Consider the following 27,980-nt stretch of genomic DNA (forward strand, 5'->3'; position numbering starts at 1 on the left):
CCCTAATACTGAAGATTATCTAACATGCTGCAGACATTCAGAGGAAACCAACTGGGAAATAAAAGGTTTGAGAAGCATCAACCATACAGAAAAAAAGCATGAGATACATATGAGGGGCCCAGAATTTCACATCTATCACACTGCAGCAAGCCACATTCTTTTATTCAAATCTTTTCACTTTTTTCCTACTGTGATGACCTTGAAGACAAGTATCTGTAGGCCTTAAATCACAGGCACCTCAGCTGCCTGAGCTGCAGCATTAGGACCCATAGATGAAGGCAGCTGGCGCTGGTCTCCACTCACATAGCCTGCCACAAGCTCATGTGGACTGCACTGCAAACAGTACAAGCCCTGGATTGGTCTAGTGGTCCCCTGACACCAAACTGGCGTTGAGATCAAGTTAAACTAGAACATCCAGATCAGGAGAACATCACAGAGCAACTATTCCAAGGAAAAGGCTTTTGCTTGGGTTAAACAAATTTACAGTGATCTTCCCTAAATATTTCTCCCCCCACCACTCTGGAGAGAGTATGCCACCCCAGTATGCTGCAATTTGTTCCAAGCAGTTGAAGACTAGTGAATACTCAGTATTCTGAGATCAACATTGTTGTGTTTTCTTCCCTTAGGGGCAAATGAACAACTAAGGAAGAAATAATTTTGAAAGTACAATACTCAAGTGTTTATATAATGTCAGCAACTCAAAGAGGTGCACATACTTTTTAACATACTTATCAATCACAATTCTAGAAAACTGGACATGCCTCTACTCAGCTTTCCACAATAGACATCAGTTTTTGGCAAAAAAAAAAAAAAAAAAACCAAACCCTGTTTTTAACCAGTACCAAAAGAATCATACATTTTAGGACCTTAGAAAGATGAAGAAAAACAGCTTTTGATCAATTGCATCTAATGTAGCCAAAGTCTCACACCCAGCAAATAAAAAAATCATTCTCTTGATGTAGCCAAGCTGTACTATACTGATATCTGGGTATTACCCTGGTACTAGAAACACCCAATTCATAAAAATCTGGAATTCTGTTCAAAAGCTGATAGGACACATGAATCTCAAGTGACAGGCACACCACAGACAGAGCAGAGAGAACATCTTGGCTTTGAGTCCACAAATTAAAAACCATAAACATTTACAGTAGGTTCTGCAAGAGAACAGACACATACTCCAGGGCATCCCAAGGCCAACTTGCTGCTCTGGCCCCTGGATTTATAATTCTACATATAACTGAAACAAATCCAGCTTAAAGCACCATTGTGAAAACTCAATATACTCAAAAGCTGCTCCATTTCCATGTTCTCATGTCCTAAGAGATGGGCAGAGAACATGACAAAAATATTAGGAATTGGGTTTTAGGAACTGTGATTTCACAGATGAGAACAGAACAATTTCAACGGAAGTCAATGGAATTGTACCCACAGACATGTGAGATCACAACATGACACTCAAAAAAACACCTTCAATCATAAAATCCCCAGATGCAATGCCTGTGGCCAACATTCATATTAGCCACACGTGCATTATCCTGAAAGAAGGTTTTAATTATTTTTATAGTGAGATAATGGTCCCTTGATGATCCTAAAGTCTAGTAGCATGTAGCAATTAAATTTCATTCTTGAGAAGACATTAGCAAACATCTGCTAGTTTGAATCTATACAAGAATTAGCAATTTTTCCATTTCTTCACAATAATAGTGACTTTTCCACAATACCATAAAAGCTACTGACAAGCTACATACAGAATTTTGAGGAGAAAGCAGGGGAAAATCTTATCTGGGGCCAAGTGCAAGCTGGAAGTTTTACACTTTGCCAGTTGCAAGAAAAATGGGAAAGAAAACACTTCATTCTGTAATAAAGTATCAGCTAACACACTTAGCAGCAGGAAACACATTCTTTAAATCAGCCAAATCTGACTTTCATTCAGTGAACTAAAAATATATCTAGAGTGGTTTGTTAATATGGTTGACCTCAAAATTTGGAACTTCCTTCCTTCCAGATGCAAAATAGCTCAAAATTATGCATTTTCAGGTGAGGATCCAGGGGCTCCTCTACTATCTATTCCCCACAGAAGTTAATCACCAAGCACTAATGAACACAGTGCTTGAAACTAAGGAAACACTGTTATTCCCATGTATGGATAGTATATTGAGCACTTAGTCCCTTCTGTGTTTTCTAGGATACACCTTACAGAGAATATGCTTTTTCCCTACCAAACATAGTTCAGAGTTGCAGTTGTTTGATTTACCAAATTGAAAGATTAGCCAGCCTATTAGGACAAATTCCTGTGATGAGCTGATTTTACACAGTCAGTGATGTACTACTGATCTTTCACTGTCCGGGATCAAGAATGCCAGCAGGATTCTCCATGCACAGGGACACCACGGGACAGAACTCCAGCAGCTTTCCTTCTTGGGTGACCCTTAACATTAATCCAACATAATGTGCTTACACCACTCCCAAGTACCCATGTATAATAATCTGGCAGATTATTCTCTGTCCTGTTATTTTTCTTCCAAATAATTTACAGGTTTGGATTTTTTTTTATAACATCAGGATAGATAGTGTGTGGCTCAATAGCTCCCCTCAGTTTTTGGCTTTGTTTGTACAATCCAGTAAAAGGAACTGCTCTAAAGTGGGCACACATTTTTAAATTAAAAGAAACTTCATGAGATCCTACCCTTGATCATCTAAAGAATTCCTTCAGTTGTTTTGATATATGTGGGGTCTATAAAAAACCATTTGGAAGCAACAGCTTCATCCAAAAGAAATGACACTTCTTTTATTGGCATGGTGGTGAGGAATGTGGAGTTACAAATCATGCAATCATTAGGAACAGCAGACATCTCAAAGACAAAATCTAAACAAATGGACTAAGCTTTTCTTAGAAAAAAAGCTTTTCTATAGCCACTGGCAAAGAAAGTGAGTATAATTATGTAGGAACAAAGCAACAGTACAGCTATTATTCAATGCATAAGCCCTGAGCAACTCAGTTTCCTTCTGCAATGTTTAATTCAGAGGAGCAAGACAGTCCCTCCATCTGAAAACCTTAATCCAAAACAAATTAAAATCCTAGGAAATGTAGCAAACGGTTTAAAACACATTCTAAATAAAAACAGAAAAATTGATGCCAGTCTTAAAAGAGACAAGGATGGGTTTTGTTTAACTGCTTAATTTTGAGGCCAAGGCTCATTTGAATATTTATTTCATTAAAACTACAAATGAGGGGAAATATATTCACACAGTTATAACAATCTTGTGTATAGCTAATACTTACTTGTAACAAGGCTGCTTTGCTCTACTTTTAACCTGCCCCTGAACTCCATCTGAAGGCGGAAGATGCCTTAAGATGCCTTTGCAGTAAAAAAAGATGGTGAAGTTTGCAGACTGACTTGACATTACATGGAAAGAGGAGCTCTTCACAGCTGGCTCACAGTAACACCCTCTGATCACTTCTTGGCAGCTGTAGAGATCCACCACCTCTGTGTAAGGCATGAAGAAACAAGAGGTGGGGGGGAAAAGCCTACAGGTTAATGTGGTGGGTTTTTCTAATCTTTCATTCAGATGTGACAGAGAGACACAGCTCATTATGTCCAAGACAGTACACAGCTCTGACCTGCTTGTCACATAAAACCAATAAATTGCCCTCCTAAGGAAGTAGCACTAACCTAAATAAATTGTAGGCTGGAAACATCTTGCATCACCATGTCAGGACTTTTAGGTCATGCAGGGAGGCGAGTGCATTCAGAGCCAGGTAGGCAAATGTCTCATTCATGTTTCTAAAATTCAAATTATGTGGTATTTCACAAACCTTTTTCTACTGAAACATCTTAGTTGGTTCATCCAGTTAAAAGGCTGCAGGATGAAACTGTGATACTGTGATGGAAGTAAATTCCCATCCATTTTATTAGGAAGGAAGACGAAGACATGGGAGGACCCCCACAAAAGCAGTAAAGGAAGATCTACCATATGTAACTGTACTGCTCTGCATTGCTGTGTAATCTAGTATAAAACTGGTTCTTATTTTCTCCTTAGTCCCTCATCCTGCATCAGGCAGCTCTTCCCATCTTTTGTGAATGATCCAAATCATTCTCAGCTTTCTCACACCTCAACCTTATTAGCTCAGCTAGCCTACTGGGCGTCTTACTGTGCCTTTGACTTAAATAGGAATTTTTTTCTGTTGGTGCAAAGAAATCCTGACTGAAGTCTTCAAATAGTGCCAATACATATGCTTATGGCTAAATACAACAATTGTGAAAAATGAGGCAATACAGCAGTTAGATCCATTACATGTTCTTGCAGTGACTAATAATTCCTTTTGTGTTTCAGAAGATTTTTAAGAGTCAATTGAAGCATGTGAAAATATTTAATGTGATTTTCCAAAGCACTGTATTTCTAAGCTCTGCCAGTCATGTAGTAAATTGAACACAGCATTACGAAGTTATTCTCACACGTAACCACAGTAACTCTGTGACACAGGTAATTTAAAGCCTTGTGAGATTCATTTACAATTCTAGGTAAAGCACATTTCTGAAAGTATTTCACTGGCAACTCTCTGAAGCTGTGTTTCAAAAACCAGAATGTAAATCTCACAGCCTCTAGCTCCAGCAATTTACATCCTATAAAACATTCAGAATTTTTATCTTTTGCAGAATAGCTGGAATCCCATTCTCTTGCAAGACAATTTTTTTTTCCTTAAACAATAAAAATAACGAAAGCTGTTAGCAGGTTGGAAGAGGGTCAACGAAAGTAGTGTCATAGGCTTTTTATTTCCTTTCTTTCAAACTCCATGGGGAGTCTAATGATCAAAACTTAGCAAAGTGCGTAAGTATGTTGTGTAACAGGATTGTTAGATCTCTTGGCTTCAAACTAAAAAGACTATAAACCAAAATTCCAATTATGGATATTTCTTGATGTCTGGTGGTCTGTTATGCATTCCCAATATGGACAGTAATTTTCATCCTCTTGCCATTACGATTTCTGATTAAAAAGCATTGCTGCAATACTTCTATGAAATTACTGTAATTTGGGAATTTTTCTTTTGGAAAGAATGTCACAGAATAATTAATGTGCCTATCAATTCCATTCTCTTCGTTAAAGCAAAAAGTGGAAGGGACAAATTATAACCACTTGCTTGCTTTGTCTATCACATTGACAAAATGTCATAGAATCACAGAATCATTTAGTTTGGAAACAGCCTTTGTGTTGGACCCACTTGGAGCATTTCCACAACAGCAGAAGCTCCATCTACTTCTGCCCACAGAGACTTGTCTGAACGGAGAGCACAGACTCACAACAAACATCTGAAATAAAGCTGTGTCTTCCTAGAAACATCTGAACTAACACTTCACTGCTGATCCACAAGAAAACGGAAAGCAGAAAAATTTGAAGCATATTTTGTACTTATGCTTAAGTACAAAATATTTTGTACTTATGCTTCCTGGTTGAAGCTTAAAAAGTTGGTTTGATCAATGAATTCTCTGTTTCTCTGTGCTACATTAAGGAATGCCTCACCTTTCTTTGTCTGATGAGATGGCCTGAGACTTGCCCCCAGCAGAGCCAATCTTTCCAATGCTTTCCTTATTAAATGCTTCATCTGTTTGGAGGGGTTTTCTGTACAGTAACCCACTGCTGTGGATAACAACCAGTGAGCAACAAACGGTTTTGAGCTTCACCAGTGTGACTAAGCAAGGAATCCAGCCTGAGTGCCATAAACACCAAAAGCCAAATCTTAGTCAAACAGAATTCAATGGCAAACTTCCTAGAGATTTTGTGGAATTCAGAACTTACTTTCTAGTTACAGACACTTATCTATTAAAAAAACAAAGAAGGAATCTGACATTAGACTGCCTCAATAAATGTACTAATTTAAAGCTTTTTGCTACACTTTCACAAGCACCTAATGTTGAAACTTTTGTTCCAAAATTAAAATTTCACATCCTTTGGTATTTCTTACACAGTACTCTATCTTCTCACTCTCTTGGTATTTTACAAGCAGATCTTAGCATCATAAAACAACACACCACATATAAATACACACCGTATCAGATATAGCAGACTTCTCCCAAAGATAAAGAATTCAGAAATTCTGTGGTCAGTTGAGCAGTTTTTCCTCTAATTAGCTAAATCAGTCTCCCAGTAAATGTAAAGTAGCATTTCAGATCTTAATTTATTATTGGAACATTATTTCTTAACTCCTCAGAGAAAATAAGGATACTTAACAAGCTTTTTCAAAAAAAACAGACCAAAATGCCCCTGAAATCAAAAAGACCAAAACAAGAAGCTCAATCAGGAAATTAAATAAGTCCCTAAATTTCTGCACATGGCTGGACTTGCCTCAACAGGCCTTATACACATCTGCAAAATATAAATGAAATTTAGTTAGATAATCTTGTAGACATAACTGAACATTTTATTACGTATTTTGAATAGTTATTTGCTTCCAAAAAATGCTAATATTTAATTTAGCTGTTTCATTTAGATGTTTCTTTCTATCGCTTTTCCAGAAGAAAACAGAATTCCTTGATTTTGGTTATTGGCCCTGAAAACTGGGGTAATTTGTTTCAAAGTCAGTCAAGCTGTGTCTGTTTTGTGGAGAGACAGCTAACATGAATTGTACACTATGAAGAAACCATCTGACCACTACTGGGTTTATAATTTCTCATATTTTAACACACTGAAGACAAAACACTTCAGGTAGAATATTAAAAAAGCAAAAGTCAACTTGCCCCAATCAGATGTACTGCATGGTTTAATTTTGGTACTAGTCAGTGGCAACTGAAGTGCAGAAGTGTTTCAAGTAAATTTCTAATTATGCAGGCAAACTGGGAAAAGATGACCAGAAAAAACATAAATCGAGCTAACCATGTATAAAATTAAGATAAAGCACACATGCCATTTTATCCTTTAAAGAAACTCAAGTGGCCAGATTTCTGTAAGAAGCAGTGCAGATTTAAGGAGCAGTGGGCACTGTCATTAGATGATTACTTACTCTGCACTTACCCCTTCCACAACTATTTGATGCACCAGAAGATGATGGGAACAGCTGTAGCTTTGCTAATCCAAAACCCACATAATCAGAGTTAAATGAGAGCTGACTAACATAATAAGGTGTTAACCCTTTAAAAAAGATGTTGTAGGGCTCCTCCTCGAGGGATTTCTTAATTGCAATAAAATCAATGTTCTAAATTCAGCTTCCATTGCTAGAATAAAAACAAATGCTGCTTCAGCTATCAGATTTAATGGTTTCAGTATCAGTGTAATGTAATTGTAGGCTTCAAAATAGCACTTTTCCAGAGGAGATTCCAGGCAATCCATCATCAAAACCTTTCAAAGGTAGGAGCCAAATTCAACTTCAGCACCTGATAGGACAGTATTAAACAGACAGACTGGCACTAAAGGATTCTTACATAGGAGCTTACACAAAACCCTCAAAAACGTGTGTTATCATAAAACATACTTAGGCATCTCATGTGATCTCAGCAAGCAAGCATGGGTGAGTTCACCTCATACGGCACTAAAATCTATGCTGCAGATTTACTGCTTCCTTCTCCTAAACTAATGATGAAAGCCATTCTTCTTCCATATTACCTCCTCCATTGAGCTCTTCAGGCTGCTGTGTTCTGCTAAAGACATAAAACTTCAGCCTTGGCTCTTTATTTGCACTAAAATATAGAAACTGATCTATCTTCTGCAGCTGCTAGCTAGTTCAAACCCCAATTTAGATTGTATCTGCCTGATCAGATTTCCCCTTTGGTGATACCTGAGTAATTAGTTTTATTTTCTCCACACAAGATTGTTTGTTACATATTTTTCCTAATTGAACTGCCACAAGTTTTTCAAATGGAAGAAGAGTAAAGCTAGAAATTTGTTTTGGTGCAAGGAAACTGCTTTTAATTCTAACATTTTAAAAGTCATTATATATGGGTCATCCAAATGAGCAAGATTTTAAAATTCAAAGGAAAGTAACTGTGATTAACAGATGGTTTTACAAGAGCAGCGGTGAATAAAACCTAGCCACTAGGCAAATTCTAACAAGCCAGATTGATCAATGTAAAGGAAAGAGGTGACGGCATCCAGCTGCAAAATAAACACCACTTCTTAAAAGGTATTTTTAAAACAATCTTTGGAATTTATAGTTCAATTTTATTTGCATATTTTCCACTTTATGATAATGCCCATGAAGAGATGAAAGCTGTCATGTTGTGTTACTCTTCCTCTTACCGAGTATTTTGGACACTGATTACAGCATTATGAGGAACCTCCAAAACTCTAAGGCACAGGGGCATGAAAAGGTTATTAAAGGCCATCCTTTCACAGCAGAGTGAAAAGGCTTCAAGGAAGCACAACTGGATGTCACTGCTTGGCAATGCCCAAAAAAGTCAGTTTGGCCATATAATTTCCTTCACTGCCTCTCCAGACCACTAGCTCAAGCTCCTGCTGCTCACCTGGTACCATCTAAAGTCTGAAAACACATATGGTTACCAGTCTCTAAAGAATTTCAGTTTGCATGTTCCTCATCTGCTTGATTTTAGGTGGCTATCAGTAGGAGAATAAGTGGAATAGGCCTGATCTGGCAATGCTGTCAGAAGAACTGAGGCTGCACAGCCCCAAGCTCCCAGGTGCAGCCAGCAGCACGGCTGAAAGTGTGCTCTCAGTGGAGAACACACAGCCCTCCTCAGCTGAACAGGAAGGGGTCTCTGAGTTTCCCAGTCATGTTTATACACACACATGCATGTCCACACACATGAGCAATGCAGATTCCTTCAGCTGCTGGGCTCACAGAGTCTGCCCAGTAGCCACTTCCAGATCCCAGTGCTCCCGGCTGCTGGCACCTGGACAAACAAGCCCACTCCAGCTGCTACCCAGATATCTCCAAAAAGTGCTCTGGCATTGATTCATCTTGATGGGTTTCAGATCTGGACTCTGGGGCTGAGGCAATTCTGGAAAGGACACTAGATCTGGTGTCGCTTCCTTTGTGTCTTTAGTTAATTTTCTGCCCGTCATTGTGTCCCTGTGCTCCTCTGGGCCTGGTGAGGTAGGACTTTGGTGGGCTGATGGCTCCAGCGATGGCCTGGGAGGAGTCCAGCGCAGGGTACCAGCTGGGATCTTGTGTCTGCCTTTGTCTGTGGTCACAAAATGTAGCAGATTGTCCCATGCTAGAGTGACCTGGCAATTGAAATGCCCTGCCCCACCTCCAGATTTATTTTCCTTTTCAATTAATTTATTTTTCTGTAATTGCTGAACATCTGCTCTTCCTGCTGAGCGTTTGGTATAACTCAGAGGAAGAATGAAAGGCATCCGTATTGGAAGCACAAACAGAGGCACTTCATTTCAGACAAAACAATCCTCACAGAGAGCATGAAAATAAGTTCCAAACAAATGCAAAGGTGAATTTTCCAAATGCCAGTCCCCCTTGCTCTAGGAGATGCATTGAGCATTTGTCTGTGATTCTTTAAAACTTTTATTTTACTATCAGGCAAAGAACTGCATAAACCCCATTTGACACTAACCCTAGCTGTGGGTACCTTCAGGCTGGCCCCATGCAGAGCTCCCAAGCTGGCTTTGCCACACAGGATTCTTTCAGTGGGTCCAGCACATCCCCTCGGGAGGAGAGGAGGGGTGGTGGCCAGCAGAGCAGACAGGCCTCCCTGGCCCATGCAGGCAGAGCTGGGCTGGCTGACCACAGTCCTGCCAAAAGGTATTTTAGCTTTCTGACCAAGCACTGCAGGCAGCAGCCCGCTGCACTTGTGGGGAGTTGCTAAGCATTTTGACCAATTCTTTCCAAGCATGGGGAAAATTACTGCTGCTTATGTAATGTGTCTTTTGCCAAACGGGAATCTGGGAGCTCAGCTAAGCTGACGCTAGCATTTAAGTTAAAGAGCCAAAACATTTTTCACCCTGATGTTCTTTCTTTTGGTTTCCCCCATTGACTACAGATTCTGTTAAAAAGTCAACAAAGTCCTAAATGCCACCTATAACATTAGGATCAAGCAAGGTGTTTTGTTTGAGGTACATCTTGGAAGGCAAGTTTTGGGAACACAGGACATCAGGTCATACATAGCAAAAGCAGCAGCAGAACTGTGTAAGCCCCAGAGGGCCCAGGGACTGTGTCCCACCTGGTTATTTATCCCGTGTGACTGGGTACCCTGCTGACCTGTGGTTCCTGGAAAGACACAATCCCAAGTGGCTTCAGACACCCTTCCCATCTTGTTTCTTAAATTGGAAACTTATTTAACCTCTTAATTGCCAGCACGTAATTGCACTGATTTACCCTCACAGTCTGTTTGTAATATATCCCTTGAAGAAGCTGAGATCATAGTTTTTATACCACTTAATATAAATATGTGTCATGGAAAGAAGATGTATATGCCAAGAAAAGAAAACTGAGACAATTAAGAAGGATCTCTCTCAACCAAAACAGCATACTGATTAACTGAAAGCCCATTTCATAATTCGTCAGAAAAAGGCAGCAATGAGTATCAATTTCAAAATAATAAACATAAAATAAATACAGAAAACCAACTGAAGGAAGTCTGTTAAGGAAGTCTTTTACAGTAGTAATAAACTCCAAATCCTGGAAAACTTTAAATGGTTCAAGACCACATGTTCTTATCAGGTACAAAAGCTGGCTTTTAACTGCATATGATTTAAGAAACAAAGCAACAGTAATACTATTCAGATTACATCTGTGATTAGAGGTGGCTCATCCAAAAAGAGGATGCCAACCCACCTGCTGCTCCTGTAACTTGAATTTGGGTCAATTCTTACCCTCAGTCAAGTTTCAGCTAGCTTGAATGAGAGTTGATCATACTAATGCTCAGAAAACCAATGCCTCAGGTTTAGAAACTTACCTGTTGTATATGTAACAGGAAAAACAGTCTGTTCTCATGGAACCTTAAAGGAAACAAGCCATGAGGGCATACTGGTACAAACAGGTGTGACAGAAATCACGAGCTCCCTCTTCTGTAAATACCTTTGGGTGGCAAAGCAATTCTTTGCCCTTGTATCTACTAAGGGATGACTTCAGCAAGGTTAAAGCAACAGCTGAAAGCAGCAATACAGTTTTTAACTGTTTTTAACTCAGAAGCCCCTAAACACTGTACAACAAGAAGCAAATTCAACTAAACAGACAGATGGGTGTTTTGTGTATCCCCGCTCACTAAATAGATTTTAGATACCTTGTGGAAAGGATATACAAGTGGTGCAACCCCCAAGCCAGCCTCTGGCTGTGTCACTGCTGTAATTGAAAGGGTTGAATTTTTGTTATTCTCAAACCCAGTGTCCTGCAATAGCAGAAATTGCTTTTACATTTTTCTTACATGCACTGCTAATAAGCGCGATGAACAGGTCTACTCTCTCATGACTCAGCATCAGTCAAGTTTGTTTTGGTAGCTATGGGCTTCTTTCCTCCAAAGCTGATCCATACTTTCAGCTATTTTAAAAAACAAACAAAAAAACCTAAATAAAACCCCCACAAGAAAACAAATAAACCAAAAAGGCAAGGCCAAAGAGATGCAAAGACAAAGCAAGTTTACTTTAGTTGATCTAGCTGACTACAACACAGCAACATAAAAATTCTGTCTTTCTTTAATACTATATTCCAGCTGAGTGCCATGTGTAGGGGTAAGAGGAAGAGAGCCTTGTGACACTTGCAGGTACCTCACTGAAGTTTCCTGTGTGATAAACAGACCCATGTCAGCCAGTAAAGCTGATTCGCAGTGACCCAACAACAGGTGTCATCAAAGTAACAGGAACTCGCAGCAGAGAAAAGCCGCGGCTCAACGCCAGTGTCAGCGTCTTGGGCTTGACTCATTTCTAGTTGTGCCAACACACTTCACATTGTCAAATTTACTTTGAAAATCTTACAGACTCCCCTAAAATTAGTTCTGTAATAGCAACAAGTAAAAGCTGGAGTAGTGTGAGATTTGATTCCAAACATTGTGATGAAAATATCACTCAAAAAAAGAGGAAAACAAAGGAGAGATGGTAGATCTTGGCTATGGCTGCTGCTGCTATTGCTTTGCTGCACTTTACTTTAAGTAAAGCTACATTTTTAAACACTGACAGAGCTCAGTAAAATTTAGTAGCTATAACTTACAGTTAATCTTGGTTAGATTCTCCCTCACCTGAAGTCCTTAAATCAACACTGGGTAACTCCTCAGAAGATAAGCTGTAGCTCAGCCAAGTTTATTGAGCTGTATAAAAAACTACAAGATTAGGCTCTCTGGTTTGTGTTTATGTAAGATTGCAACCATGACATAATGTCTCTAACCTTAAGTATTCACTAGGCTATAGAATATCCAAAATTCAAAGGCTGTATGTGGGAGCTATTGACTCTAGAGTACCAAAGGTGGCCATGTAAAACATTATACAACAAACAAGAAAAAACCAGTGCAGTAACTCCAACATGGGCAACTTTGGTGAATTATGGAAAATTACTGCACATGCTATTATGCTGCAAATACAGTGCTGAAAATAAAATTCACATCTTACAACAAGACAAACAACTACAGAACATATCTGTCTTACCAGTGCCATGGCAACTGTAAAATAAAACACACACACTGACCTGAAATAGTAGCAACTTCTTCCCGTTAAGAATATTGCTTATAAGGGAACAAGCAAGAGCCGACTGACCACATATCCATAAAAGCTGGGAATGTTTTCTGTTTCCAGAAAGTGTTTCAATGCCTTTACTATTTTTACCAAAATAAAAAGAGACCAAAACAAAACAAAAAATTAAAAAACAAACATGCATCCAAAACCTTAAGAAAGAAAGAAAAAAAAAAAGGTGGGTTTGTCACTGATTTTACAGTCCCCAAATACATGAAGCTAACAGGCTGAACATATACACACTTCAGGGACTTTCCATAATCCAAATCATCCAGTTTCCACTTGCCTCAGAATGTGCTGATAAAAACAAACTGCCTTAACCAGACCCTGATCCCACAGGCTGACCTAACCCTTACACACAAGCAACCCGCTCTTTTGTCTCACCAAAGAGACAATGACCTGCTCACACAAGTAGGCTGACAAAGTAAAAAAGGAACAGCTGCATCTGCCCAGCCAGGGATTAACTGGAATTTCAGCCCTGTCTGTCCACTGATCAGCTTTCACATCACTAAGATTCTCTACTTTTATGCCATTAACTCCAGTGAATTTTTAAGAAATGCTATACATAATTGGATAGACCTATTGAAAAGGTGGTACCAGGTTCATTGGAGACTCCTTCCTAAAGAAAATTTCTTCTTTCTAAAGAAAATCTTACACAGGATGTTTTACAATTGTATTTCAGATATTGTCCCTTATCACTGATGGCAGATTTCAAAAGAGAGAGAAGTCCTGAAAATAGCAAACACCTAAAAATCTGGAAAAAAATAAATGTGGAGAAAGGAGACTATAATCAGAATATGCAGGGGAAAAGGCCCCAAATGTGAACTGTGCCGTTGTCTGTCTTATTTGGTGGTACAGCACCAAAACAGCTTCTGAGAGGATGTGGCAGACAATGGCTATTGCCCAGTGTAGTATTCAATAATGAGAACAGTGCGGAGTCAGATGTATCCAAGCAGAAAAGGATACACATCCAGTCATTATCCTATTTTCAAGCCACAAACAGTCTGCATTTGCTTGTTTAACCACAATATATTTTTATATTAGCAAATGACTATGTATGTTCACAAGTTCTCCACATCTGAGCAAAAACTCCAAGCAGAAAATCCAGTCTAGAATCAAATATAATTTCCTACACTAAATATAACTGTAACAGAAATAATCTTATGTACTGCACTGGACATTTAAATATTGTCTAGCATGCAAAAATAAGATCTAATACATATTCTGACATATACCCCTTCATGTCTTTTCTATGACTAACACAAAAGCCAGATTTACAAGTACTTCATAAATTTGTGAAAACTAACATGGAAACAGTTCTGCAGCTCAGTGACCTCTTGGAACCAACTCAACACAAGTGCTGTGCACACAGTCCTTCTCAGTAACACAAGCCTGTGAGCCACCAAATGGGAAGGAAAACAGCAAAACAACAGGCATGTGTTTGTATTTAATAACCAGAAACAGATTGCACTGCTATTCTCTACCCTGTTCACTGCTTTCTAAGAGTTCCCATTTAAACATCTAGAATAACTTCTCATGACTACTTAATCCAGTTCCCCAACCTGAAAGTCCTAACAGCTGCTGCTGTTTGAAGCATCCAGAACATTACTTGCATATACTTTGTAAAAATGGCATTTACTAGTAAAAGCAAAGCTGTTAAAGCTTAGGGGAAATAGCCTTGGGGCTTTCCCCTTCTGAGAGCTTAAAGTTTTACGAGTGAGCCTAAAGGACTGCCAGACTACTAAAATGACAACACATTACAAAAAAATTTCCTATGTGTTTTGCAAATTTGAAGTCAGACACATTTCACTACTGACATCACGGTTTTTAATATCAGCTCTAATGAAATATAATTCTCTAATGACATAACTGTGAAGTACAGCATTTTCATTTCACTAGCTGGCAGAGAGGTTTTGGCCTCAGTATTATTATTATTATTTCTTATGTAGAGCCAAAAGTGTTCTAGGCCCTGCGCAGACATGCTTGAAGACAAAACCTTTTCCTTGTATCTGCTGTAAACACAGAGACCGCAGTGTATTCAGCTTTACAGAACAGGTCATGCATTTTCACATGACTGCTTTGGCCAAGTCATATGGTACGACACAGGAGGAATAAGAGAAAAATGTAAGAAATAGTTTGCCTTCATCTTCTCTACTGTTTCAGTTTCACTAAATCTCTTCAGTAGCATTGGGAGAATGTCACTGTTAATTGGAAAAAATCCTACAGTCAATGAAGAAAATCCAGCCATCATCACAAAAGCCTGAGGGGAGGGCACAAGTTGAGGATTAAAGTGATAGTCTTATTTTTAAACCTGGTTCCTCCTGAGGTCACAATTCCTCTGCTGGATGAGAGAGGTGTTTATTTTAGAATTGATACGTGCACAGCTCACAACTGTTTAACCATACACCAGTAACAATTTAAAAGCTCCCATTTGCAAAAAAAAAAAAAAAAAAAAAAAAAAAAAAAAAAAAAGAAAGAAAAAGCTACACTTCTTCCATCAGGGCCTACACACTCTGATGAATGAGATGAAATCCAAGAATCCAAGAGCATGGAAGACAGCAAGTCAGAGAGAGAGACTTGTCTACTCCAAAGCCCTCCAGTAGCTGGAAGGAGCATCTGACATGGCCACTTTGTTCTGAATTTGTCGTGGGAACAAGCAGCCATAACAATGCTGTACATCTCTTCAGGTCTCCAATGGTGTTGCTTGGGAAAGAAATTGTCTCAGTTTGGCTGTTGTCTGCATGTTGCGCTTTGGGGCCGAGCAGAGAGCCTGGTATCACCAAGTGCACTCCAAGGACACCTCCACACTCACATCCAGCTCCAGCTTAAGGAATTTGAAAGGGGTATCTCATGGCATAGTGAACAGTAACAAGCCTAGGCCTGACCTGCTCAAACATACACAAAAGGGATAAGCCATACTGACAGGTACAAAGGGGATGCTTCTGCTGTGGCAACGTCTCCTAGTGGCTGTCATGAGTGGAAGGTAACAGGACCCAGTCTCTTTGCCACAGCGCTGATGCACACTCAGCTTGAAAAAGAGTAAGAATTCAGTACATTAAATTGAAAGGTGGCGAGAAAAGCCTCCAAAACCATAAAGGGCAGATGGCTGGTGACAGTTAACAAAAAAGGTTCATTTGCCAGCTTCTTGAATAAGCCTTGAGATAACACCTTGTTGGATTCGTAAAACACAAATGCACTAGATCAGCAGTAATTTTCCCTTTAGACTGGACTCTAATCAGGGTATCTTGGTACCCTCGCCCTCTTTTTGCATCTTTCTGAAATCCCAAAGCACATTTTAATGGGTGTTTGCAGACCCTGAACTGCAGTCCAAACATGGTTTGAACTCTCAGTGAACCACTGACAGCTGCACGTAACTTCTGTTTGGGGCTACAGCAGAAGCTGAAAAGAAATCATGTTTGATTTTTCTACTTTGGGGGGCAGGTGAGGAGAACATAATGCATTATGGTGCAGCTTGCAGTGGGGGTGCGTGTCTCTTTTGGTCCCACAGCTCATTCCTGTAAAGATAGCTATGAGGGATGAAGTAAGTGTTATCCTTCAGTTTCTCCAGACTGCTGACAAACATTACACTGGTCTCCAATGCTGATGGAACACAGAAGAGAAAACACAGAGCATGACTTCCCAAAAACGGGCAAAAACTTTGGTCCTCTCTGGAGGATGCTCTGGGAAGAGGCAGAGGATAAATGGGGTCAGAACAGCCTCTCCCAGCTCCATGCAACCAAGGACAAATCAACAGGAACAGAGATGTTACCTCCGAGGGGTTGTGTGAAGCTTGCAGCAGACGACAGCACAGTAAGGGAAAAACTGCAATGTGTATCTGCTCTCCACAGCCAAGAGATCAGAGTCAGCACACACTTGCTGGAAGCTTTCTCTCAGAAGGGAGAAAATCAAAACCATGGAAGGATGGCAGGGTTTGTCCCACTGTAAATGCTGGCATTTGTAATGGAGCACAAAGTGTCACCGGATGCCTGTTGCAGACACTCATGGTTTGCTTTTCAGTGTCATGTAATGATGCCTTGTACTAAGATTTCATACAGTAGTAGCTCTTCAATTTAAGCAATTGCATTTTCTGCTTGTAGGAAATGGTCTCCTTCGACCATACCAAAAAAGCTGTTGTCCCACAAATCATATTGCCATAATCAGCTACCAACATATGTTTTAAGGCATGGCCATTTCTTAAGAGCTCTCACCTCTCTATTAAAGGACAATGAAAGCCTAAACCCAACAGAATACTCTTCCCCCAAAACAACATCCCTTTTATCAGGCACTGAAGCAATAAATTGCATAGGAAGGAGGGAAAAAAAATTAAATAGTTACAAAAACTATCTAAAGCCTCTGTCTATGAACTCAAAAATTATTATTTTTCACACAGTTCTAGAGTTTAATATGTAAAATTATACTAAAGCAGTATTAAATCCTCTATATCTTCCACCCGCACAAATGAAGCACTCCCCTCCTACCCCTCCACAGCTTCCAGCCTCAAATATCCTGGCATAAAATGATCAGACAAAAAAGGTGACTTATGTTTTTATTGGTTCCTCCAGACTATGACGACATTTCCTAAAACACTGAGCCAGGAAACTATTAATGTCTCTGAAAAAGTGGAAAGGGTCAGGCTGTTTTAAAGGATGTGTTTGCTAAGAGGCCTTTGTTATAGATGTATAGGCAACTTAATATTTGACTAATAATAACAAAAATATTTTGCACTGCCATAACATTTATATCTCCAAGATACATTGTGAACATATTTGTTACATTGTGTAACAAATATGTTCTTGTTTATCTTGTGTTATGAAAGTATTACCGCTTTTTACCTTTCTGAGAATTAAAATAAGCAGGTCAATAAGCTTACCTAAGATTTTGTAAAGTATTATATCCATTCCAAGATCAGAATTATCCACAGATCTGTATGTGCTCCTCATCTCAGGCTTTTATTGGAGAGAGAAATGAAACTAGTCTCAGCTTATCACCATAATAAAAATGAAAGACCTGGAAGATTTTCTATATTTATCTCAGCTGTGTTGGCCTGCATTTGGCAGCACAAGTCAGGTCAGGCACTTGCAGGTGGGGTCAGAGATCCCTTAAAAAGCTCTGTGTAATATACAAATGCTAAACCAGAGCAACCAGTACTCTAACAGGAACATAGCACAATGCATGCCTCAAAACTTTCCAGTTTTCTAGCACATACTACATGTACATAGATCTTAATTTTGGCTGCTTTGTCAGTAGGTCTGGGAAATATCAAGGGGGACACAAAGCACTTGCACAACAGCCTCGGAAGTAAAGATGCTCCAAAGACATCACCACTTCTCTTGTGGCCAGAACAATCCCACCCACAAGCCCAGCTCTGATCCTGGCTGCATACATGTGAAGCTCAGTTCTCTAGTGCAGGAGTGCAAAGATAGCACCACGTGTTTCACACAGAAGAGCACTGAGGCATCCCGAAAGAAGTGCAAGTCACCCTGGTTTTACTGACTAAGGAACTTCACTCTTCTGTCATGTCTCAAACAATCACAGTCGGGTGACGACAAATGCTGCAGGTAAAAATCCCACTATTTCACAGTGCCACCTCCTGGGCAAGCAAGACTGGAAAAACACCCTCGTGTCCCTTCTCTACTGCAGCATCCAACATTTTAGTGCCACCTCCCAAGCTCTGGCAGGCCAGGCTCTGTTCTCAGAAGGCAGGCCATGAATTCACGAAAGAAGCGCAGATTGTTTGCAGCTCTCCCCGTGAAACGAGAGCTGCAGTAATCCCACACTGGACTGAGGCTGTATCTGCATAGGCAAGCAGCACACAAACCCACAGGATTAAGTTCACTCTGGGTTGCTGGCTAATCACAAATTAGCACTCAGGGCTTCCTTTCAACATCCAAACAGGAAATGGGAGTGGAGGAAGTGAAAGCTTAATAATTTTTTGCATGTTAACAAGTTACATGAACCACGCCAATAAAAAAGCTTTGCTAAACCTAGCACACAGTCTGTCCCAAAATGGCAAGCATTATCTTTAAAACCAAGCTGTGCATTTTGGAAAGACAACGGATGTAGACATTTAAACCAGCACAATTTAATTTCCAGGATAAGAGGACATCAAGCAGTGATCCTAGAGGATCCTAGTTTACTGTAATCACTAGTGTTGAGACTACAATCCCCAAACCGAACCCAAGGTGGTAATCCTGCCATCTCTCTTGAAATTTAGTGGAAAAAAAACAGGATTAGAAGGGCAACATTTTACTTATCACAAACCATTATTAAGTCTATAATGGCCTCTGACAAAGGAGCAAGAAGATCAGGCCTAATGTTAGCTCAATTTCTTTCCACTATCTTTTTGGGGTACTGTACTCTTTGGCTGTGCACACCCTGTAATATTTACCTGGCCACACACAGTTAAGTGTCAGGAAAGTTGGGAAATAAATTCCCTGTAAGACACTGAGAACCCTAAAATGCCTATAGGAGCACAGGACTTTCAGGCCTTCATGTCAAACACAGCAAGGAAATCTCTCCATCTTTAGGTTAAGAGATCACAGCCCCTGACAACTGGGAAAAGCCTGGCCCATAACACAGTCCTAATTTGGTACTATCTTCACAGCAGAAGGAAGAAAAACAATTTTGTGCAACTGTTGAGCAATTCTCAAGAGTTCAAGACAGATGAAAAGGACAGTTTCTTGGTTGCCTGAAGATATTAAGACAGATTAGGAACAAAAGTAAGATGACTTAAATGGGTGGATGTAGACTGATGTTTTGAGGGAACAAAACTGCAAGGTAGAATTCCTTGTTTTTTATGGACCCAATGAAAAAGAAAAATCTCTTGGAAGAACTCCACAATATAGAAAGAGATTATTTCAGTGGGCTGCATGAAGAACAGAACAGAAGCAAAGGAATTTAGAAAAGAAACCCTGCCGTCAATATAACCACTACACAATCTCATTATCTCCCAGGGATGCAAGCAAGAACAGACATATAACATAGTAGTTAGCATGGCCCACCATAAACTGGCTACAATAAATAAGGATCTAAAACTGCGTGGGTGCATGCTATGGAGTGTGAAAGTGAGTTTTTTCCCTACTTTCAGCAGTAGAGACATGGACACTCCTAGTTCCAAGGCAGCATTTACCATAAAGTGTTGCCAACCATAAGCTGCCTCAATGTACTTGCTATGCTGTCCACATAGCTGGAAATGCAGACCTTGCTGTGGACTCTCAAATTGTTGTGAGCAACAAAAAAGGGGGAAAAAGTCTGTTGTACATGAAGCAAGGAGTCTGTAAGACTGCTGGGTTTGGTGTTGGGGTTTTTGTTGTGCAAGACAATCACTGGTATGTATTACATCTGTCACTGGCAACACTGATAACTTCTTCTACAGTACTTGTATTGTGACCTTGCACTCCGAAACTCGTGGTATCACCTGTGTCCAAGAATTTATTTCTGTGGAGTCACTAACTAACCACTTCTTTTTCAGGATGTTTGCATCCAGGGCAGCAATGCCACTTCCTACTACGTGATAAAGACCATGAGGACTTCGCAGGACTGCCGCCTGCGCCACAGCCAAAATGATGTCATCTGCCAGAACATTCGGGTTTCCAGCCTGTGATGCTCCAGCAGGTTAGCTGATCTTCACTTAACTTCGTAGTACCAAATGGTTTTCCTTAAACCAGGGACTTCCAATTTTCCTTCCCTCCACTTCCAGTGAGAGAGGTAAGAGTTTCCAGACAAGGTTTCTTTGGTAAGGAGTGCTGATGAGCTCATACCTGTTCAGCAGCTGTCACTCAATCAACAATCCACTATCAAAAAATGGAGGAGGAATGTGCTTGACCATGTGAAAGACAAATTACGATCTGTGTCCTCCTTGCCCTACATTCATGTAACATCCAAGGCTCACTTGTGTCATTGACTTAAGTGTCAATGTGTAGTCGTGACCTGTTTCTCTGGATCAGACACCAGGTAGCTGTTAAGTAATATTAAGAATGATTTCACCATGAGATGCTTGTACTGGATCTCACCCAAAACCTTTTTATATTGCATATATTACTGTTTTGCTGCAAATGTGGTCTCAAAGCAAAGTAAGAACTTTGATGAATATATGCATGAGATCATCCAGACAAGGAGACTGCATGTTTACAGAGGTGTGGAAACACTTGACAAAACAGATTATCTTTTTCAGTCTGTATTCAAAAAAAAAGATTTTCTTAGACTATGAACTCAGGAGTTTCCTGAGTTTTGTTCATGGAGGGCAACCTAATGGCTGGGACATCAGGCTAGGGGCTGCATGACCAAAAAGAATCAGCAAGCAGAACAGTGCAGAAAAGCCACAATTTGAAAATTTTCCTGAGGGTCTCATACTTAACATCTTTCAGGTTAGTCTCTGGCAACCCCTGACTCAGATGTTGAATTCTTGTGAGGAATATGACTGATCCTTGTGCGGAGTCTTCCTCCTCAAAGACATATTTCCAAATATTTTCTTTTTTTTTTATGATGACTGCTGGGCTCTGTGTTACACAAACAAAAGAATGACAATGCAAGAGCAGATATGCTAACATTTCAATTTATATGATAGCTGTAAATGCTTGTATAAGCTGAAAATAAGTGGCAGTCTTAGTGAGGAGGACTCCAGCTCTAGAAGCAGCTCATATATTTAGGTGGTGTGGAAGGAAAGGGGCTCTTAGTGCTTAAATCTTCAGTAGACTTTTAAAGTTTCTTTTCATAGTCTTAAGTCTTGGGAAGGTAATGATAATTTGTGATATTCTCTAGAATACCACTGTCATTGTGGTCTTGTTATTTGCATGATTTTGTTCCTCTGTACCACAAACATACAAAAGTAAGAAATATTTCTACCTTGCATCCCCTCTGCAAGTGAGAGATTGCCTAGAGAGGGAAGAGGAACAGGTGTGGAGATGACTGCTATAAAGAATATCAGCCTCCATTTACACCCCTTCAAGTGCAAGTGACAACTGTAAACTGTACCTAAGATTTGAGCACACAACTGTGCCAGTCAATAGTTCACTCATGGAAAAAGATAAAGAAGATTTTTGGTTCACATGTGCTCTCCTGCACTTAAACTTTCTGTGCATATTTTCAAAAGCCTCTCATTCCCAGTTGCACAGATTTACAAAATAAGAGATGTTAGCAACTTGATCTCCAGTCTGCAGGGATGGCTGGAGCTTACTTAACTTCTAGCAAATTAATGCAGAACACCTACCTTACTCCTTTGGTACAAGCAGTGTAATGGAGAATTTCCTTCTGCCAACAGAAACTACCTGAGGAACAAACCAGGAGTCTTTCTCAGCAGCTTTCTGACTTTTAATTTAGATGTTATGAGGAGAAAAGCTACCGGTGAAATGGAGAAGCAAACAGATAAAAAAATCTCTGGAATGTCCTCTCTGCTCAGAGCTCAGGAAAACTCAATTATGCAGGGAGACCTGGCATGAGCCCCACGCTCCCCCAAGACGCAAGGGACTCCTTGAGGGTGTGAGAGCTGCAGTCCCAACCAAAAATCTTCTTTTGTCTCTATTAATCTGGCAGAACTGACAATGAACTTCTTAACTTCTGGGCCACGCTGGATCACGGTGTACTGCCTGTGGCTGCAGGACCGTGTGACAACAAGAAAAGTGTTCTGGCATGGCTGAAGCACCCTTGTTAGAAGGCCTGCTGTCAGTAGCAGGCAGGAGTGGCTGGCAGAGATCTGGATTAACTAAATAAGCTCCATTTTGCTCCTCATCCCACAAGACAGGTGTGGCTGGTTGAGAAATCAAGGCTCAGCTTCCCCAAGGCCCTGTCCTGCCTCCTCACAGGGAGGAGGAAACGCGGCTGCCTCTTGCAAGCCGGGCCTGGTCCGGGTTTGGCTGTGGGGTAAGGTGAGGGCAGGGCCTGCTGGGACGGTTCTGAGGGCAGAGCCTGCTGTGGTGATGATTCTGAGCGCAGAGCCTGCTGTGGTGATTCTGAGGGCAGGGCCTGCTGGGACGATTCTGAGGGCAGAGCCTGCTGTGGTGATTCTGAGGGCAGGGCCTGCTGTGGTGATTCTGAGGGCAGAGCCTGCTGGGACGATTCTGAGGGCAGAGCCTGCTGGGATGATTCTGAGGGCAGAGCCTGCTGTGGTGATTCTGAGGGCAGGGCCTGCTGTGGTGATTCTGAGGGCAGAGCCTGCTGGGATGATTCTGAGGGCAGAGCCTGCTGTGGTGATTCTGAGGGCAGAGCCTGCTGGGATGATGATTCTGAGGGCAGAGCCTGCTGGGACAGTTCTGAGGGCAGAGCCGGCTGGGATGATGATTCTGAGGGCAGAGCCGGCTGGGATGATTCTGGGCCTGCTGGGACGATTCTGAGGGCAGAGCCTGCTGTGGTGATTCTGAGGGCAGAGCCTGCTGGGATGATGATTCTGAGGGCAGAGCCTGCTGGGATGATGATTCTGAGGGCAGAGCCTGCTGGGATGATGATTCTGAGGGCAGAGCCTGCTGGGATGATGATTCTGAGGGCAGAGCCTGCTGGGATGATGATTCTGAGGGCAGAGCCTGCTGGGACGATTCTGAGGGCAGAGCCTGCTGGGACAGTTCTGAGGGCAGAGCCGGCTGGGATGATGATTCTGAGGGCAGAGCCGGCTGGGATGATGATTCTGAGGGCAGAGCCTGCTGGGATGATGATTCTGAGGGCAGAGCCGGCTGGGACGATTCTGAGGGCAGAGCCTGCTGGGATGATGATTCTGAGGGCAGAGCCGGCTGGGATGATTCTGAGGGCAGAGCCTGCTGGGATGATTCTGAGGGCAGAGCCGGCTGGGACGATTCTGAGGGCAGAGCCTGCTGGGATGATTCTGAGGGCAGAGCCGGCTGGGACGATTCTGAGGGCAGAGCCTGCTGGGATGATTCTGAGGGCAGAGCCTGCTGGGACGATTCTGGTGCCAGAACGGTCAGCTCCCAGCAAGGCCTGCTGCACGTGAAACAGAGACCCCAGAAACACCACTTGCTTTTAGGTGAAGATCAGGCAGCGAGGACAATATGGCAAAGTCACACAGCTGCTGTAGAGACAAAGCGTATGCCAGGAGCCGGTTTTCTAGGAGACAGCCAACCAAGGAGGCTGCATATGACCTGTGGTCTGTTTAAGAAATACAGCCTCGCTGTCTTCGGTACTTTATCTCATTCTGATCATGGTTAAGTTAAGCGAGGCACTCAGCCTATTGTTCTTGCCACTTGATAAGTAACTAGCTACATGTAAACAAAGCAATTAAGCTCCATAAGGAACTGTTTGCCCTTCAAAGCTGAACTAAACATTGTATTTGTTTTGGGAATCCAAACATGGTAAGTTACTGACAGTTAACTATGACCATGGGATTGTTTCCTGCACAGAAAGGGCTCCTGGAACATGCAGCACATACTAGAAAATCACCTTTCCTTCTCTCTACCCTGACATTAACCGTCTAAAGACCCTGCTACTCTCACCACTAGCTGCCTTTTGCTGAGTATCACCTTAGCATAACTAATTTATGATAATTCTTATCACAGTTTATGATACGAATGGAGAGAGAAGCTTAGGCTGGCACAGCTTGTTCTAAATCCCTGCTCTTCAGCTGTAAAACCACCAGGCTCCATCAGCACCCCTCCAGGAGAACACCTCAGTTGCTAACTCCTTAATATATTTTGGAGTCAGACAATTCAGTATGGAGCAGCACAGCACAGAAACACACACCAACTCATTGTTTTCTTATTAGCTGTACTCCTGTTGCACCTAAAACCTTAATATCAGACTGTCAACTTGCTGAACAGAACATGCACAGAGGAAGAAAGAATCCCATTCCAAATGTCTTCAAGACCAGAAGACTGGACACTTTAAACCCAACACACACATCCAACTCCAAAAACCCTAACTCTTCCACTGCTAATATGTGTACATGTTCAACTTTGTAGGCTGAATTTATACATTAATCGAATTTAGTAATGTAACATAGACAAGGTAAAAAAAACCCCACCAAAATAAAAACAGAAAGAAAACATAACTCTAAATCCATTTGGGGCTGTTAAAAGCAAAAGTAAAAATGCATTCTGGCATAGCACCCATTATAATGCTCACTTTTATATTTAAAATGTGCAGTTTGTTCCTTTGCAAAGATTTAGCAGATATCTCCAGTTACACACCTGCACTGCAGCTCTCTGCTGTGTCTGTCACTGCGGGACAGAAGCAGCTGAGCTGAAGCAGGCACACAGCTGAGGGAGGAACACCAGGAGCTGGCTGGAAGAGGACTTAGTGGGGGTGTGCTGAGCCCCATGTCACAGAGGTCCCAGCACACCAAGGGCAAGGACACAGCCTGGAAGGTGATGGCAGCTTTCTGTTCACTAAGCTCCCACTGGAAATCTGAGAGTTAAAACCTCAGTCACGGTGCATCTCTTATATCCATAGTCACGCTCTCCCAACAACTCTGCTATGTGGTATCTCTGCTTACACTGCCTTAGAAACATCCCAGCCTCCTGATGAAGTTACTAGATAAATTGTGAGTTTTGAAATACAGATAGACAAAGGTTAAGAAAACAAACTGTCTTACTATACACTGTAGTGCTGCAACATGCACGTCTCCACCTCTGATGAGGGGTGAAAAACACCATTTTGTGCAACAGAATGGCAAGGACAACTGTTGGGAGGCTGAAATGGCCTGTTATGGTGGTGTTATCCAGCTGACATATAGCTGTGGGACACTGGGACACAAGATGTGCAGGTGCTCTTTCCAGTACATTAACAGTAGAAGCACAACTTACATAAAACAAAAACAAAAACCCAAACCAAAAACAAAACTACAAGAACAAACAAACAAACATCCCCAAAAAGAACAAAAAAAAAAAAAAAAAAAAAAAAACAACTTTAATCTGATTCACTTTATAAATTCTGGGTACCAAAGTGGGAGGCAAGACCAGGACGAAAAAGATAAAAATAGCCTTAAATTTCTTCCTGAGGTTCACCCACCCTCATCAATATTACTGGCCATCAGTAATTAAGGCCAGTTTACCTTCTCTATTCCTTGCTAATACTTACAGGCACACCTTCAAAGCTGCCCATGTACAATGGTGGATCTTTGAGCTTCCTATGTAGGAGGCAACAGTGCCAGGAACACCCAGAAAAGCATTCAACTGTTTCTAAATCAAAAGTCCACATCAAGTGCTGTCCCTCAGGTTTCTACTTGTTTGACTACTGAAGGGAATCCTCCATTCAGCAGACAAAAAAGCCTACAGCTGCTTCATGAGATATACCTTAGGGTGGGATAAGTTGGGAAGGGATGCAGGCCTAGGGTACAGCTTCTTTGGAGGCATATAGGGACTTGGAGAGTTTGGGACTTATCCTATGGAAAGATCAAGTTAACCCAGAAGAGGCAGAAAGCTGTGAAGGGCTGGACTCCAAAACCAGGGGTGAGGGGGCCTAGACATGGGACTGACTGTAGGACAGTAGTTGGTTCCTAGTCTCAGTGAAACTGGTGTCTAGGAAAAGGTCCACTTCTTACAGCCAACATAGAAACAAGATATGAGGTCTGCAGCTTTCTTAAAACAGTGCAATTGGAGTATAGGAATTCTGATTGTGAAGAACTTGAAACTGGGAAGAAAAAGGAAAGCTGCTTCTAGATCCATGCAGTGACTAGGCATGCCAAAGCTCAAGCTTTCATCAAACGGGCACAACTCCTTTCAGCAGGTTCTACTTGTCCTTTGGACAGTTCAGCATCCATCCTTTCCAATACAACATTTCAGAGGAAAATATTGCAGGAGTGCAGGTCAAGATGCACTCTTCAAAATCTATGGAGTAGTACAAGCATTAGGTTTACCCTTATTCCTTACTTAAACATGGTGTTTCTCTGCCTCCTCTAATCTCTGTGCCTTATTTTATTCTTGGCTCCATTAACTGTATGCTTGGGTCTTTCTGTTCTGCCTTCATTCTCTCCGGTTTTCTTCCTTTTCACTAAAACAGCCTTTCCTTCTTGCATGCTATTTCCCCATAACAAAAATCATAACGTTAATCCAATTTCACATGTGTAGCACAGTTGCTCTTACTTTTGTATTCCCCACATTATTCCTTCCATTGATACTGTCCATAAGCCCTCTGGAACAAGGCCTGCTCCGATTTGAACTGTCTTTAGCAAAGCAGCTTCCAGAAGATCTTGACTGGCCCCTCAGTATGCCCTGGTCAAAGGCACTTAACAACACTGGTTGGTGAACTTGCTTCTTACACAGCTGCCACCCTATTCCACCTTAAGATTTGACATTCAGGCCAACACATTAATACTGTGTCATCCCCCAGTACAGTACCTGAGGCAATTTTCTTCAAGGTCACTTTGCCAACAACTTTTAAGGTGGTTGTAGAACTCCACCTCAGAACCCAGGCAACAAAACAACCCCTGCTGTATCAGGGAATTCCATAGTACAGAACAAAAGGCCTCTGCCTTCCATCCCTAAGAAATGTAAGGCACAGTGCCCTTCCCTCTGCAGGTCAGAGGGCTTGGGAAGCACTTGCATCCCATGGCGTGGAGCGTGGCAGTAAAAGCTAAAAAGCTTGTCCACAGTAGGACCTGGGCATCCTGTTTCTCATGGCACCATTCTCAAAATATACAACTGCTACCAAACATTACACTATAAATTTCCCACTGAGCCCAAAACGCACTTGACAAATATCCAAAGGAAAAAGAATAAAAATATTTATAACTTTTAACATGCTGACTGGGTAAACAAGATTGTAGCTGGGCTTCTGATATGTCCTGTTTCCCCATGTGCAGGCTGAAGCAGACATAAATGTTTACAGCAGACACTGCTGTGCTGCACTCATGGCCCATGAGCTGCCCTTCCCACCCCTCTGCCTGGCAGGAGCAGAGCACAGCCTGAACACAAGGATGGGCGCCTGCTTATGCTTAGAAGGAGATGACCCACGAGCACTCTGCAGATGCTGAGCTTCTCAGCCAGCTGAAATAAATCATTCCCACACTACATGCAAGCACCATGCATGGCTACAGGTACAACTGTCCACTTTTCTTCAGGTCCTGAATGCCTGATGGACCCTGTTTGTAGCTACAGAATAATGCCTTTCTCCATCCTCCATAAGTTATGAGCCTTCATATTTTTTTGTGGTGTCAATTTACTCTCATATAATTATCTAAAATTTGAATGAAAATAAAAATCATGACCAAAAATGGTCCTCTCCAGCTCTCACTGCAAGCATTTCAAAGTCCAGCTGTCCATTCCATTGCCACCAGTCACCTTCCCCTTTACAATGCCTGTGTGCTAGAATTCGTTGTGTCATTAATGTGACAAATTTAATCATCCATTACGTTAATACTTATTACGTTATGTTGCATTTGGCCAAAACTATCATTCATACAGAGAGGCATGTGCCTTTTA

General features: G+C 41.4%; 2 protein-coding genes across 13 annotated transcripts in view; one reads left to right on the plus strand and one right to left on the minus strand.

Annotated features, from left to right (window-relative positions):
- The window catches only part of CMSS1 (cms1 ribosomal small subunit homolog), a 218,059-nt gene that overhangs the window by 52,710 nt on the left and 137,369 nt on the right, over positions 1-27,980 (minus strand). The window lies entirely within an intron of this gene.
- FILIP1L (filamin A interacting protein 1 like) overlaps positions 1-27,980 on the plus strand; it is a 184,820-nt gene that overhangs the window by 21,295 nt on the left and 135,545 nt on the right. For 7 of the 9 annotated variants that reach the window (XM_072931001.1, XM_072931076.1, XM_032751000.3 and 4 more), the window contains exon 2: positions 20,093-20,235. Coding sequence is in view for 2 of the 9 variants with exons in the window: in XM_032751000.3 (XP_032606891.3) it covers positions 20,224-20,235 (12 nt within the window). In the remaining 7 variants the exon portion in view is untranslated. Of the gene's footprint in view, positions 1-20,092; positions 20,329-27,980 lie in introns of all 9 variants that reach the window. The other 2 variants (XM_072931144.1, XM_072930860.1) reach the window with 1 other exon arrangement.

Source organism: Taeniopygia guttata, chromosome 1 (assembly GCF_048771995.1).
Source record: "Taeniopygia guttata chromosome 1, bTaeGut7.mat, whole genome shotgun sequence".
Lineage (NCBI taxonomy): Eukaryota > Metazoa > Chordata > Aves > Passeriformes > Estrildidae > Taeniopygia > Taeniopygia guttata.